At 39.6% G+C, this 14,089-nt stretch overlaps 1 protein-coding gene across 1 annotated transcript in view; it reads left to right on the top strand.

The window, feature by feature from the left end:
* UBR2 (ubiquitin protein ligase E3 component n-recognin 2) overlaps positions 1 to 14,089 on the top strand; it is a 201,054-nt gene that overhangs the window by 88,985 nt on the left and 97,980 nt on the right. The window contains exons 14-18 of the mRNA XM_033937674.1: positions 964 to 1,088; positions 2,078 to 2,130; positions 2,260 to 2,362; positions 6,188 to 6,236; positions 12,138 to 12,292. Of these exons, the coding sequence (XP_033793565.1) occupies positions 964 to 1,088; positions 2,078 to 2,130; positions 2,260 to 2,362; positions 6,188 to 6,236; positions 12,138 to 12,292 (485 nt within the window). The remainder of the gene's footprint in view (positions 1 to 963; positions 1,089 to 2,077; positions 2,131 to 2,259; positions 2,363 to 6,187; positions 6,237 to 12,137; positions 12,293 to 14,089) is intronic.

Raw genomic sequence — 14,089 nt, 5'->3', positions numbered from 1 at the left:
TGGTGGCCAATCCAGGTCACTAGTACCTGGCCAAAACCCAAGGAGTAGCAATATTCCATGCTAGAGCCGCCACCAGTCCAAAGATGTTCAAAATAGCTGCCCAGACTTCGTGGAGCAGCCTCAAGTCTTGCGAGGTTGCACCATGAAGTCTTGGCAGCCATTTTGAATATCTTCAGACCGGCAGCGGTTCGAGCAGGAAAGAGTGGGACTCTTTCCTGCTCCCGAAGAAGCCACTAGACCACTATGAATGATAAGGTAGGGCATGGGGGGGGAGTTGGGGGGTGGGCACCCTGGATCCCCATTGCCATGGTAGTACCATGACAGCAGTTCCCATTCTCATGGCACTACCATGGAACATCCAACTGTTACTATGGTAATAGCAGGCAAAATATCGTGGGGATTACTGCGGTAATGGTTACTGTGTCACTCTCTAAGGGGCCTCTTGTTCTATGGCCCCATTATACAATGTCATATCAATACACAGAAAGATTTCACAGAAAAGGAATGTAGAAAAGGTGCCTAGGCAGTGATTTATTGCAGTTTAAAGTTGTGAGAAAAAGAAAATCATAGGAGAGAAAAACGTGTTATTAACCAGAACAGAAGAGAAAATAAATGTCTGTATATTGTAGCATTCGGCAAGATCATCTTGATAACCTCTGCTTTGTCTCACATTCAGTGTTTGCAGCATACTATTCATTCCCCTTAATGAACCGAAAAGACCAATTTAATGTCCTATCCTGCTTTCCCGTTTCTTCTGTGTGCATGGGAAGCAAAAGCAAACTATGGTATTACTGTTGCATCTCCATTCGCCAACAAGATGATGTTGCCCCCTCATCACCTGCAAGCTACAATTTTTGTCTGAATAGTCTTAAAATAAACATCTGCTAAATTTTCAGCTCTTATAAAAGTGGTTGCAATTTGCTTTGTTTTATCCTATTTTTTTTTTTTTTTCAATAATTACAGGAGAAAGATTTAGCCCTGGCGTTGGGCATGTAAATTCTGCAACTGAAATTAAGCGTGAGATTATTCATCAGCTATGCATCAAACCAATGGCTCATAGTGAATTAGTCAAGGCACTGCCAGAGGATGTAAGTATTTAAAATAAAATATATATGATTAGGAAACAATTAATATTCTAAGCAATAAAGTTCTATTGCCATTAAAATCAAACCACCTATTGGAAGACATTTGTATCCTGAGCATTATTTTACTTCTATGTTTTCTGGGTGTTTGGGATGAGATAAGTTAGAATGAACAAAGTAAGAATTATCCAAGGGTGACAATATGGATAAGCTTCCTCATACTTCATAAAGTCCCTTTAGAAGACGGGAAGCAGTTATTGTCTCCTTTTAAGAAAAATACAAATATGCAAGCAGTGCGTGTTTGTGTACTGTATATACACTTGCACGGTCTGTGTCTGTGTATGGCCGTTTGGTGGAGGATGGGCAGGGGAGGGCTTCAATGGCTGGGAGGGTGTAAATGGGCTGGAGTAAGTCTTAACAGAGATTTCGGCAGTTGGAACCCAAGCACAGAACCGGGTAAAGCTTTGGATTCTTGCCCAGAAATAGCTAAGAAGAAAAAATTTAAAAAATTTAAATTGAATCAGGTTGGGCAGACTGGATGGACCATTCGGGTCTTTATCTGCCGTCATCTACTATGTTACTATACACCCTGCATATAAATTTTTTTAAAGCATGACAATTTCACCATTTTTTCCAGTAAATTAAGAAAATGTTAGTATAATATCCATGTAAATGCACACAGGTACAATTTTATGTGTGTGTGTTAGGTGCCATCGACTTTGGTTCGAGTCCTAGCGACTTAATGAGTTAAAGATCCAAAAACAGGTCTGTCTAGTGCTAGTCCCGACAAGGTCTTCCAACCTCATCCCCATGGTTGTTGTCAACGTGTCCAGCCACCTAGTTCCTTCAATCTTCCCAAACATGATGTCCTTTTCCAATGATCGCTTTCTTCTAACGATGTGACCAAAATAAGAGAAGTTGTAACTTGTGGGCTTTGGCTGCGCCTTTTATTAATAAAGAACAATTTGTTTACCACATTTCTTTCCATGTTGCAGGAGAACAGAGAGACTGGAATGGAGAATGTAATAGAAGCAGTTGCCTCTTTTAAGTATGTCTTTATTCAGCATCATTTTCAAAGGCCTATTTGTTTGATTTTGAGATTCGGTTTTGTGTTCTTGCTATAAATTGTTTTGTTAATTGTTAAATATGAGCAGCAGCATTTTTTCCTTTCCTGTAGGAAACCGGGATTGACTGGCAGAGGGCTCTATGAATTGAAACCAGAATGTACCAATGAGTTTAATTTGTATTTCTATCACTATTCAAGAGCAGAGCAATCTAAGGTAATTTTTGCTTTTATCATTTTCAAGTCATTATTAATTATGGGTAGGTAGATTATTATCAAAACAAGTGTATTTTGAGTGTTTTCATGACTTTTCTTCAACTGACGACTTGTAGCAAGAGCATGTAGAATTCACATGTCATCAGAAACTTTATTGAATTCTTTCCTTGCTTCTATAGTAAACAAATTCATGCAGTGTAAGTCACCCTTCCAAGCTCTGGCTGGATAAATGGGTGCATTTGAGAGTTGCGGGGCCAGTAGTCCTTTAGGGTTCTGTTTGTAAGAATGGAAATCCTTATTTCAGAGACCATAGGCCTTGAAATAATGAGAACTCTGCAATACATACTACAGTGGGAATTCAAATGAGAGGGGTTTACTCAAGTTCAGCTTACCTAGTCATCAGTTGACAGTGCACATTTTCTTCTGGTGATAGATATCAAATATATTTAAGGCTTCTGATGTTAGGTTTTAACTAATAACCACCAATAGAACAACTGTGGCAAAAAAAATAGAACAACTGTGGCAAAAAAAAATAATAATTAAAATAGGTTTTTATATAAGGTTATTACCCCTTAGTACACTCACTCCTTCCCTGGCTTGTCTTATATCCCCCACTTAGATATTATGTGTGTTTTATTTCTGTCCTAACCACTCCTGAGTGACAAACATATATGACTGACTACACTAGAAAAAGTATGCAGCAATGGGCTGAGAATCTGGGGAACTGGGTTCGATTCCCACTGCGGCTCCTTGTGACCCTTCATCCTATCTTGCCCCAGGTATAAAAACTTAGATTGTGAGCCTACTAGGGACAGAGAAAGTAGCTGCATACACAGTAATAATAAAAAAATGTAAAATGCATTAGTTGCACCACAGAAAGGCAATATGTCAAATCCATGACCCCTTTAATGTAATAATACTTCATGAAACACCAATTTATTTATTTATTTTTTTTGGACCCTCAATAAAAACCCTAATTAGCTGGAAAATAAATATCTGACTTTACTATATATAAACCCCTGGGAATTGAAACCTAAAATACATGTAAATGGCCAATTGATTCAGAAGTATGCAGGGGGCCTCCCTTGGCTCTTAGATCCTCTTTCAGATCATTCAAGAGATCTGCCCTTGTTCTTCTTGGGTTTTCCTTTGTACTTGATTTCTCCTTTACTTATCTCTTGAATCTATGAGAATGAGAGCATGGGACATTGTAGACCAGGGGTGTCAAAAGTCCCTCCTCGAGGGCTGCAATCCAGTCGGGTTTTCAGGATTTCCCCAATGCATATGCATGAGATCTATTAGCATCACAATGAAAGCAGTGCATGCAAATAGATCTCATGCATATTCATGGTGGCAATCCAGAAAATCTGACTAGATTGCGGCCCTCGAGGAGGGACTTTGACACCCCTGTTGTAAACAAAGATGATTTAGAAACGTTTGCTGTTCTTTGCCCGTAGCAGAAGATTATTGTTATTACAAGTACATTTATATTCTACAGTTACCAAAACAGTTCAGTGCAGATTACAGTAAGACTAGCCATCCAAAGGATCTGAAAATAAAAAGTAAAAAAAAAATATAAAAGAGCAGAAGAATATTTTTCTCACAAAAGAGGTCTTTAAAGTTGTGATTTTTGAAACTCGGATTTCAGATGTTTTTCTCCATTCCATCCCGGTTTCGTTATAAAAACAGCACTGATACTTTACAGAATTTTTCCACCCAAAATTATTTTCTCCCCCCTCCCTCCCCCTATTATAACACACTCATGAAAACCAAATAATATTACTTGCATATTCCCACATCACAATCCCAAAATCATATCATAATCACCCTCCCTGGATGTGCAGTTCTAACTAACAGGATAAGGTGTATATATTCAAAAGTGTATATTCATTCATTACAAAATTTTGCCAACGGGTCCCAAACTTCCCTAAATTCCTTATATTGCCCTGATTGTGTTGCCTGTATTTGTTCCAATTTATATGTTTGACATAAGGATGCCCACCAAAAACTATAATTTAATCTTTCCCAATTTTTCTAGTTTTTTTGTAATTAACTGTATGGCAACTCCTGTCATTATGTAAAGCAATTTATTTTTGTTTACATTTATTGGACTTTTAGGCATTATTAGTGTTCCAAACATTACTATATCATATGTTAATGATAATGGAATTTCCAAAATTGTATTTATTTGGTCCCTTATGGATTTCCAAAAATTAAATATTAACAGACAATAGAAAATCAGATGATCCAATGTCCCTATATCAAGACCGAGAACATTCTTGATTTTGTGGCCACATATCTCACTCCTTCTTCCATTCTTGCTATTAATTTCATTCCACCTTCAGATCTCAGACCTCTGTTTGGTCTATAGACTTCCCACAGACATTGAAACTAGTCTGGAGTTGGCAGTAGAATAGAAGAGTTCGTAAATCCAGATAAGAGAGGCTTGCCTGATGAAAGTTTGCATGGAAGAATGTAGGGAGGATAAGAGAGGGAGAGATACTGAGGAGCTGCAGAGTGTAAGCCAAAGAGAGAACATAAGAATTGCCACTGCTGGGTCAGACCAGTGGTCCATCTTGCCCAGCAGTCCGCTCACGCGGCGGCCCTTTGGTCAAAGACCAGCGCTCTAACTGAGACTAGCCCTACCAGCTTACGTCCTTGTTCAGCAGGAACTTGTCCAACTTTGTCTTGAATCCCTGGAGGGTGTTTTCCCCTATGACAGATTCCGGAAGAGCGTTCCAGTTTTCTACCCCTCTCTGGGTGAAGAAGAACTTCCTTATGTTTGTATGGAATCTATCCCCTTTCAACTTTAGAGAGTGCCCTCTCATTCTCCCTACCTTGGAGAGGGTGAACAACCTGTCCTTATCTGTATGTGGAAATGAATAGGGAGCCAAGGAAGTGACTTAAGGAGAGGGGTGATATGAATATAGTGACTGACGGAATATGTCGTGCAGCAGAAGTTTGAACAAATTGAAGGGGATGGTTACACAGGAGACCTGTGAGAAGCAAGTTGCAGTACTCTAGGTGAGAGGTTATAAGGGTGTGGATTGCAGGAGGTTGAGAACATCCAAAGAGACTCTTTAACCCTTAATTTGGCATTGTTGCTCAGAAGCAACATGTCTTCCTATAGCTCTTATGGGAGATCTGCATCTCCAAATACCTTTTATTTGGCACCGTTGATCTCGTTCAACATCAAGTTACGTAAAGCAGTTGTTTTCACCATCTACCAATTAAAGGGTTGAGCAGGAACACCTTGAATATAGGGATTGACATTAGAAATTCAGTATTTTCCTCATTCTTCACTTTTGATGGTGGTTGGGGGGGAGTTCTTTGGCTTTGATGACAGTTAAAGAGAGCACCAAAGCTTGCAACTTCAACCAGAGATAATGGGGTCTGCCAGCTGTGGCGTCTTATTGTTGTGGTTTTGGTTTTTTTTTAACCTTTCCACCATAATCTCTTATAGACAGGATTCTCCAAAGGATTGAGAACCATTCCAAACTCATGAGTGAGTCTTATCACAGTGGTTCTGTTCTCCATTTGCTGGTAGAAGTGCATAAACCCAAGTGTCTGTACTGGGCTGGCAGAACACAAGGAAATAAAATTAGCAGATAAGACCAAATTTCTTTACCCTTTTCACAAATGGAACTAATGAATACTCTGGTTTTTTAACTCAAATCTGATTGGATAATTCAGTTTATTTAGGTGCCAAAATTTTTCTCAAACCCAAAATAAGACATATTTTAGTAACAGGCTGAGTGTGTTTCTACCAGAAGTTGCAAAATGACTTGTTTTATTCGTTGTATGATGATGATTCTTTTTTCAATAGGCAGAAGAAGCACAAAGAAAGTTGAAAAGACAAAATAGAGAAGATACAGGTATTGTTGTAAAAATATAAAATCTTATGTTAACATACAAATAAGATATACTGTAAGTAAGAAACAATCTTAGCAGTAACATTATAAGAATATTCATAAGATGGACTGTGCTGTTAGACCAAAGATTCATGATGCCCAGAGTCTTTAACAGTGGCCAAACCAAGCTGCAATTACCATATTTTTTGTTCCATAAAACACACCTGACCATAAGACACACCCTAGATTTAGAGTAGAAAAACAAGAAAAAAACCATTCTCAACCAAATTGTGTACTAATATATATCAGATTCTGCACCCAGCCCCCCTCACACCCTGCCAGGCTCTGCACCCAACCCACTCCTTGCCAGACTCTGCACCCTGTCTCCCCTTCCCGGCTCTGCACCCTGTTCTTTTCATTTTTCATATACACACAGCAGATATAAATTCTCAAAACTGACACATTTTGATCACTAAATTGAAAATAAAATCATTTTTCCTACCTTTGTTGTCTGGTGATTTCATGAGTCTCCTTCCAAAATTGTCCCTTTCTATTCCCTCCCTCCCATGTCTCAAGTTCATGCCCCCCTCACTGCCTTCTAGCCTTTGTCCTTCGTCCTCCCTCCCTGCTGTGCTGAAGCCTGCCTACCCGCCGCCGATTCTTCCTCTGCCCCTGGGCCGCCGCCGCTTGCCGCAACTCCAGGAAGGGAAGGGCCAGCGTGCACTTATTGCACGTTGCCGGCCCACAAGCCTTCCCCCAATGTCAGTTCTGATGTCGGAAAGACCTTCCCTTACCTTCCTGGAGTTGTGTTGCAGCAGCGGCGGGCAGGGAGCAGTGGTGCGGGTGGGCGGCAGTCAGCCCATGTACCCCCAATAAGCAGGACATTTAAAGGGACATTTAAAAAGGTACGACTGGGTGGGGGTGTTTAAAAAAAGTTATCTTCGCTGCATAAGACGCACCAACATTTCCACCCACTTTTGGGTGGAAAAAAGTGCATCTTATGGAGCGAAAAATATGATAATAAATTACCAAGAGTAGATCCAGTTCTTGTTGCTCACTGCATGAACAAAAAGTAGCTTTCCCAAGTCTGAATGGCTAATAGTGACTTAAGGAATTTTTCTCCAGGAGCTTGTCAGAATCCTGTCATACTAGCTACTTTGCTCCAAAACACACTTTCACAAGAAAGATACAAAAAAATGTCATATACAGTGTAGACAGTACTGCTTTGGTTTGAATGGGATGTGTTTCAAAAAATGGAGGAAAAGCCTCAGACTGAAGCCCACCCACCACCACAATGGTGGTCCAAGGTGGTTGGGTGATAACCTCACTGACAAAAAACCTCCATTGCACTCCCAAAGTATAAAAAAAAACCTTAAGCAGGGCTGTCTATGCAAGTTGATAGAAGAAAGAAACTTTCAATTTATCTTCAGTTAGTGGTTTTTTGCCAGTGAGGTTATCACCCAACCACCTTGGACCACCATTGCGGTGGTGGGAGGGCTTCAGTCTGAGGCTTTTCCTCCATTTTTTGAAACACATCCCATTCAAACCAAAGCAGTACTGTCTACATTGTATATGACATTTTTTGTATCTTGTGAAAGTGTGTTTTGGAGCAGTATTGAGTTTTCACATATCTGAGTTTATTTCGCTATATACTTGCTACTTTGACCACATTCTCTGGCATGAAATTCCAAACTTGACTGAAAGATGAATCACTGAGCTTGTAAAACTTGTTGCAAGTTAGGAAAATAGGGATACATTTATATGGGAATTGTCCTTCCAAAATAGTTACAAATACTATTATCCTGGAGTATGTTCAGTAATATTTTTTTTTTTACTTTGTTGTATTTAATTACAAATTTATATACAGGCAGTCCCTGGGTTAAGAACAAGTTATGTTTTTAAAGCTGTTCTTAAGTCGGATTTGTATGTAACTCAGAACTTGTAGATTTTAAGATTCTTGCTGCCTACCTGTGCTCCAGCTGACAAAAGGGCCAACTGTGACCCTACCAATGTTTCCCTCTAAGGTACAACAGGAACAACCACATACTGTTCTTAATGTGACCATGCATCATTCTTGAATCTGCTGCAGGAGAAGTGGAGGAGTCTATGCCACTGGAAATACTGATTAGTGAAATCAAATGAAGCCACAACCGTGTTCTTAAGTACAAGCTGTACTTAAGTCAGGTGTCTGTAATTCAGGGACTGCCTGTATAGGAGTTAGATGATTACCATGGTTATACAGCAGCAGAGATGAAGGCCTGGATTCTCTAAATGACACCATTTTTTTAGGTGCTGGTAGGCGCCCAGGCTAAGTGAAAAACGTTGTTTAAATGACATTTTAAACTGATTTTCAAGATGCCTAAAAAACCAGCTCTGGAATCACACCTCCATAGGCATTTTATGTCACTTAATGCCACTGTAGGTCTGGCTAACACCAGAAGTGGCGTTGGGCACCGTAAAGCACCTACAGAGGCACAATTTATGACAAAGATAAGTGCCTGAAATGTAGACCTGGAAAACCCTTGCCTACACGGAGGCATGATTCTTTAAATGGTGCCATCATGTGATTGACATGCAATCATCTGCTGCTTTTAAGATGATTAGAGAATCCAGGCCAAAATGTCTATATTCTCATCAATGGCCAGTTGTGTATTTTCTACTATGGCTGGTTTTTCCTGATCAAAATAATTTTATCTGAGGTTCAACAAAGATGATACTGTGGTTAGGTTGCACATCACAGGTGGGGCATCCCCTCTTGTCATCATCTTTTGTGAAATCTTAGCACGGCATCTGGGTTGTAGTGACTCACGTAGAGAATGACACAGTAACTTCACTGGAAATGTCCAGTTAGCTCTTTTGTAATCCGCCTTGAACTGCAAGGTATAGGCGGAATAGAAGTCCCTAATGTAATGTAATGTAAGTAACAAAATTTGTCACAGTACGTGCAGATAACTGCGGGAAATCATCCCCATGTCATTCTTTAAGGAGAGAGGGAAGAATCAAAATATGAATGGGCCCAGCCACTGACCCTCATTTTAGTTCCCTGTTCCACAATGTTTGTTATTCAAGAACTAGCTGCAGTAAGGATGTTTTAACAATCTGTGAAATCTTGACATTTGATGTTTATCCAGTGTGGGCTTTTACAGGGTAGGAGAGAAGAAGGCACTTGGGGCTTTTGGGAAGGACTATGTCTGCGGTCCTTGTATGTCATACTTTCCCCTTTTGCCCTCAGTTGAAGGGGGTTCAAAGAGATGTGCATATACTAGACTGGGGGGAGGAGGAAGAAATAATGGGTCTAAAACCAGAGGAGAGGGAGAGAGATAGACAATAGGATTTAGGGAGGGAAGGAACAGAAAGGGAGAGAAGTTGGACACAAGAGATGGCGTAGAGGGGTGGGGGTGGGGATAGAGATACTGGATAAGTGGGTAGTTGGGAAGAGAAAGGGAGATCTGGTGGACCATGGGGTGGTGGGGAAGGAGGGAGAGGTGCTGGATGAAAGTGTAATTGAGAAAAGGCAAGATGGTGGATCTGGGGATGGTGGAGTCCATCACTGCAGCTGTGGGGGGATGGAGATGAGAAAAAGGAAAGATGCCAGACCTCTTGGGGAGGGAAGGGAAACGGAAGGGGAGGACAGAGATGGAAGATGGATGTTTAGCACCGATACAGAAGAAAGAAGAAGACCCTGGCAAGCGAGTTATCAGAAGACAACCAGAGCCTGGGACCAACAAAATTTGAATAATGACCAGACAACAAAAAGTATAAAAATAATTTTATTTTCTGTTTTGTGATTACAATATGTCAGATTTGAAATGTATATCCTGCCAGAGCTGGTGTTAGACTGCGAACGTGAGCTAGGATTTAACAGAGAGAGGAAAAGTCTTTTTTGTTTGTTTTATTTGTTCACACCACAGGACCAGTGTGGGTAGGAGAGGGCAAAGGGGGTGAAGAGGCTATAAAATAAACCCACCAGGATGTTTGGAAAAAAACACCCAATTGGGCAGGAAAATCGAATCGAAAGATTGATTCAGAAGGCTGAATCGAATCGAAATTTTTTCCTGAATCGGGCAGCAGTAGCTAGAACCCCAGATGTGTGAGTTTTGGGGTTTTTTTAAGACCTATACCCCCTCTCCAAGCTGAGGAGGCCAAACTTGCTGCTGCCTTTTCTCAATTATATTTTAGTGAACCAAAACATCAGATAAACAAAATAACTATGAACATCTTATTTTGCATATTTCTAGTCCACTTTCTCTTAATCAAAGATTCAAAGTGAATCACATAGAGAAAACCAGATAGTCACTGGGAAAAAATCCATTAAGCAATTAACATATTTAAATCATAAAATAAAGCTGAAATTATAAATTATAGTCATGAAATAAAAATAAGTCTTAAGCTGACTATGAAAGAGGCTCTAAGAAGGCAATTGTCTTATACTCAGAGGTAGAAAATTGTGAATAAAAGCAGCCAGGTATGGAAAAAAGTTTTCTAACACTTGCTTGGATTTCATACCTCAGAATGGAATTTCAGCAAAACATGATCTGAAGAGCGAATTTAATAATTCTTCAATATTAGATAAATAGTAGTATCACCATGTTAAATTTTATAAATCAAGAAACAAATTAAAATCAACACCCTGAACTCAGCATGCATTCCTCACACATTTGTATTGTTGGCTGGTTGTCCAGCCCGTATTTCACTTTCTCAATAAAGATAATTAAAAAAAAAAAAAAAAAATCAACACAGGCTTTCTCTGGCAGCTGTATATAAAAAAGTGTATCATATGAAAAGGCAACATGATTTTCTAACAATTAATTAATTTGGGACCAAATTAACTTCCAAAAGGCATTTATATAGGGGCAGAAAAAAATTAAATGGTCTCATGTCCCAGCTTCTAAACCACAATGCCAGCATCTATTGGACCTAGAGCTATCCAACTTGCTCTATACAACAAAAAGAACCAGGTCTGTCTCATAGATGCTGCCCTTGTAGTTTTTATTCTCCAAGACCAAAAACGTGGCCGTTGAGAGGCAGAAATTTGGTGCCCGATCTCAATGCTCCAAATATCCCTAAGAACAGTTTTTTGTTTTTTATTCAAATACCCATATAGCAATTTATACCACTGTGCGGCTTGGCGACCCAAGAAATCCGCCTGAAAGCATAGGAATTCCAAACTATACTTTCATATGATACTATATTATTTGGTACATCTATGAGATTCAAAAGCCCAATTTCTGCACATAATAATAAACTTTTATTAATATTGACAGGGGTTGCCATTCAACATGGAAACTGGAAAGATTATACTAAACTTAATTATACCTTTTGGTGGAACTCAGTATGTCATATTTACAAAATGGAAAGGGTGCTTGCCATGCAACAAGGAAATTATCACAAGTTTAAAAAGATTTGGGGGCCATTGATTACTTATTCTAATGATCAGACATCTTAAACACCTTGGTATTAATTAAGATATAGGGGGGGGGTGGGAGTGGGAAAGATAATAATTGATAATTGTATTAATAAATGGGTGGGAAGGGATTCTTTTATATTTATATATTTTAAGGATTATAAGTAAGATTGTCAAGTGATTTGTTAAAAATTTTTCTGATTGATTATTGTACACTTGTAAGATTTGAAAATGAATAAAGAATTTAAAAAAAAAGTGTAACATAAACATACTTTTTCAAACCAAAGATCATCCTAAACACTATATTTTTGCAGAAGCTGAATCCTTTTTAAATAGTTTAGCAAAAGTTCCGTAATATAACACATTGCAATAATTGAAGTGAGAAAAACTTAACAATTGTACAATTAAAGCAGAATTTGGACATTTTGGAAGAATTAGTTTTTTGAAAAAAGATTTTCTTTCAGGGTTTGAGGGTATAAAATGGAAACCTCAAGGAGGTGTGTTGTTTTTTTTCCTTCCAGCTCTACCACCACCTGTTCTACCTCCGTTCTGTCCTCTCTTTGCTAGTTTGGTTAACATTCTACAATCGGATGTCTTGTTATGCATTATGGGAACAGTACTTCAGTGGGCTATAGAACCAAATGGATACTCCTGGTCAGAGTCCATGCTGCAAAGGGTATGGTTTACAAACTGAAACTATTTTTAGCATAGCTTGCTTTTTAGTGTTATCTCTGTTCCTCTCTGTAAATGCATATACAGTGGTACCTCGGAATCCGAACGCCCCAGAACTCGAATGACTTGGAATCCGAATATTTTTTTGTAGTAAATTTTGTCTTGGAATCCAAACTCAGCTTTGGAATCCGAACACCCTGCACATTGTATGTATGTGCTTGTGCCCCGGAATCTGAATGCTGCTTTAGAATATTTGTTAATATTTTACCTTAAAATCCACTATATTTCCTGTTAAAATTTGAGTTTGTGGGACCCAGGAACGGATTAATCCAGTTTCTATTATTTTCAATGGGAAAAATTGTCTTGGAACTCAAACGCTTTGGAACTCGAATGGGGTTCTCAAACAGATTAAGTTTGGATTCCAAGGTATCACTGTACTTTTCTCCACTCTTCTAATAACTTTTGAACTATTTCTCCAATTTCCTTCAGATTTCTGCCATTAACATAGAACATTTAATGACCAACTTGTAGTTTATGTGCTCTCAAAACCTATTGTGTTTAGAACCCCATCGTGGTTTGTATATGTTACAGAGACACAATCTCTAGTTTAGTTCTATTGAAATCTCAGGTTTGCTTAGCATACAATTTTACTTCAAGCATTTTAAAAACTGTCCTGCTTTTGGAAAGGAGTACTTTAAAGCAGTGTTTTTCAACCGCTGTTCTGCGGCACACTAGTGTGCCGCGAGATGTTGCCTGGTGTGCCGCAGGGCCGCCATCAGGGCAGTACTACCAGTCCTGCATTCAGGGGCCCGGAGCTGACAGGGGGCCCGAGGCAGGGGCGCCAGTAGCTCACCAAGGCAAAGTGAGTCGATCACCCAGGACTCACTTTGTCTTGGCGATCTAATCTATCGAGCCGATAAGTCTTCTTCTCCCCGACGTCAATTCTGAAGTCGGAGAGGAAGTTCGGGCCAGCCAATCGCTGCCTGGCTGGGCGGAACTTCCTCTCCGATTGCAGAATTGACGTCAGGGAGAGCATGCGTCGGCTTTGGGGCCTGTTATCCATTGGTGGGTCCTGTTCCCCGATGGCAGCGGCAGTGGCAGTGGCTTGGGGAACGGCAGGGAGAAAGAAAGAAAGGGGGCAGGCAGGGAAACAGAAGGAAAGAAGAGAAACAGAAAAAAAGAAAGAAAGGTCAGGGAGAGAGGAAGAAAAAGTTGGGGGAGGGAATGAGGTGTGGAGGAGAGAAAGCATACAGGCTGATAGAAGGGAAGAAAGATTGGATGCACAGTCAGAAGAAGAAAGTGCAACCAGAAATCACCAGACAAGGTAGGAAAAATGATTTTATTTTAAATTTAGCAAAGTGGAGGCAGTATTACCACAGTTTTCAAAGGAATTTGCCCAAATAACTTAATAGTTAACTGGGTAAATTCCCAGAGATGAAAACTTCCCTTCACTTACTATGCACAGTTCTGAATTTATATCTGCTGTCTATATTTTACAATATGGTCACCTTTTACTAAACCGCAATAGTGGTTTTTAGCGCAGGGAGCCTATGAGCGTCAAGAGCAGCGCTGGGCATTCAGCGCAGCTCCCTGCGCTAAAAACTGCTATTGTGGTTTAATAAAAAGGATGGAGGGTATATTTGTCTATTTTTGTATGCTATAAAAACCAAATACAGAGAGAGACTGAGAGCTGTTGACGAAGAGCTACGTGTGTGTCTTTCTTCGATTCCAGCCAGAATATCAGCTTTGTGTTCAGCCAAACAGGCCCAGGTTTCACACTGAATAAAGTATTTTATAATTT

This window comes from Geotrypetes seraphini, chromosome 3, assembly GCF_902459505.1.
Source record: "Geotrypetes seraphini chromosome 3, aGeoSer1.1, whole genome shotgun sequence".
NCBI classification, from domain to species: domain Eukaryota; kingdom Metazoa; phylum Chordata; class Amphibia; order Gymnophiona; family Dermophiidae; genus Geotrypetes; species Geotrypetes seraphini.
Note: the sequence above shows the minus strand (reverse complement) of the source record. Positions and strands in the feature narration are given on the sequence as shown.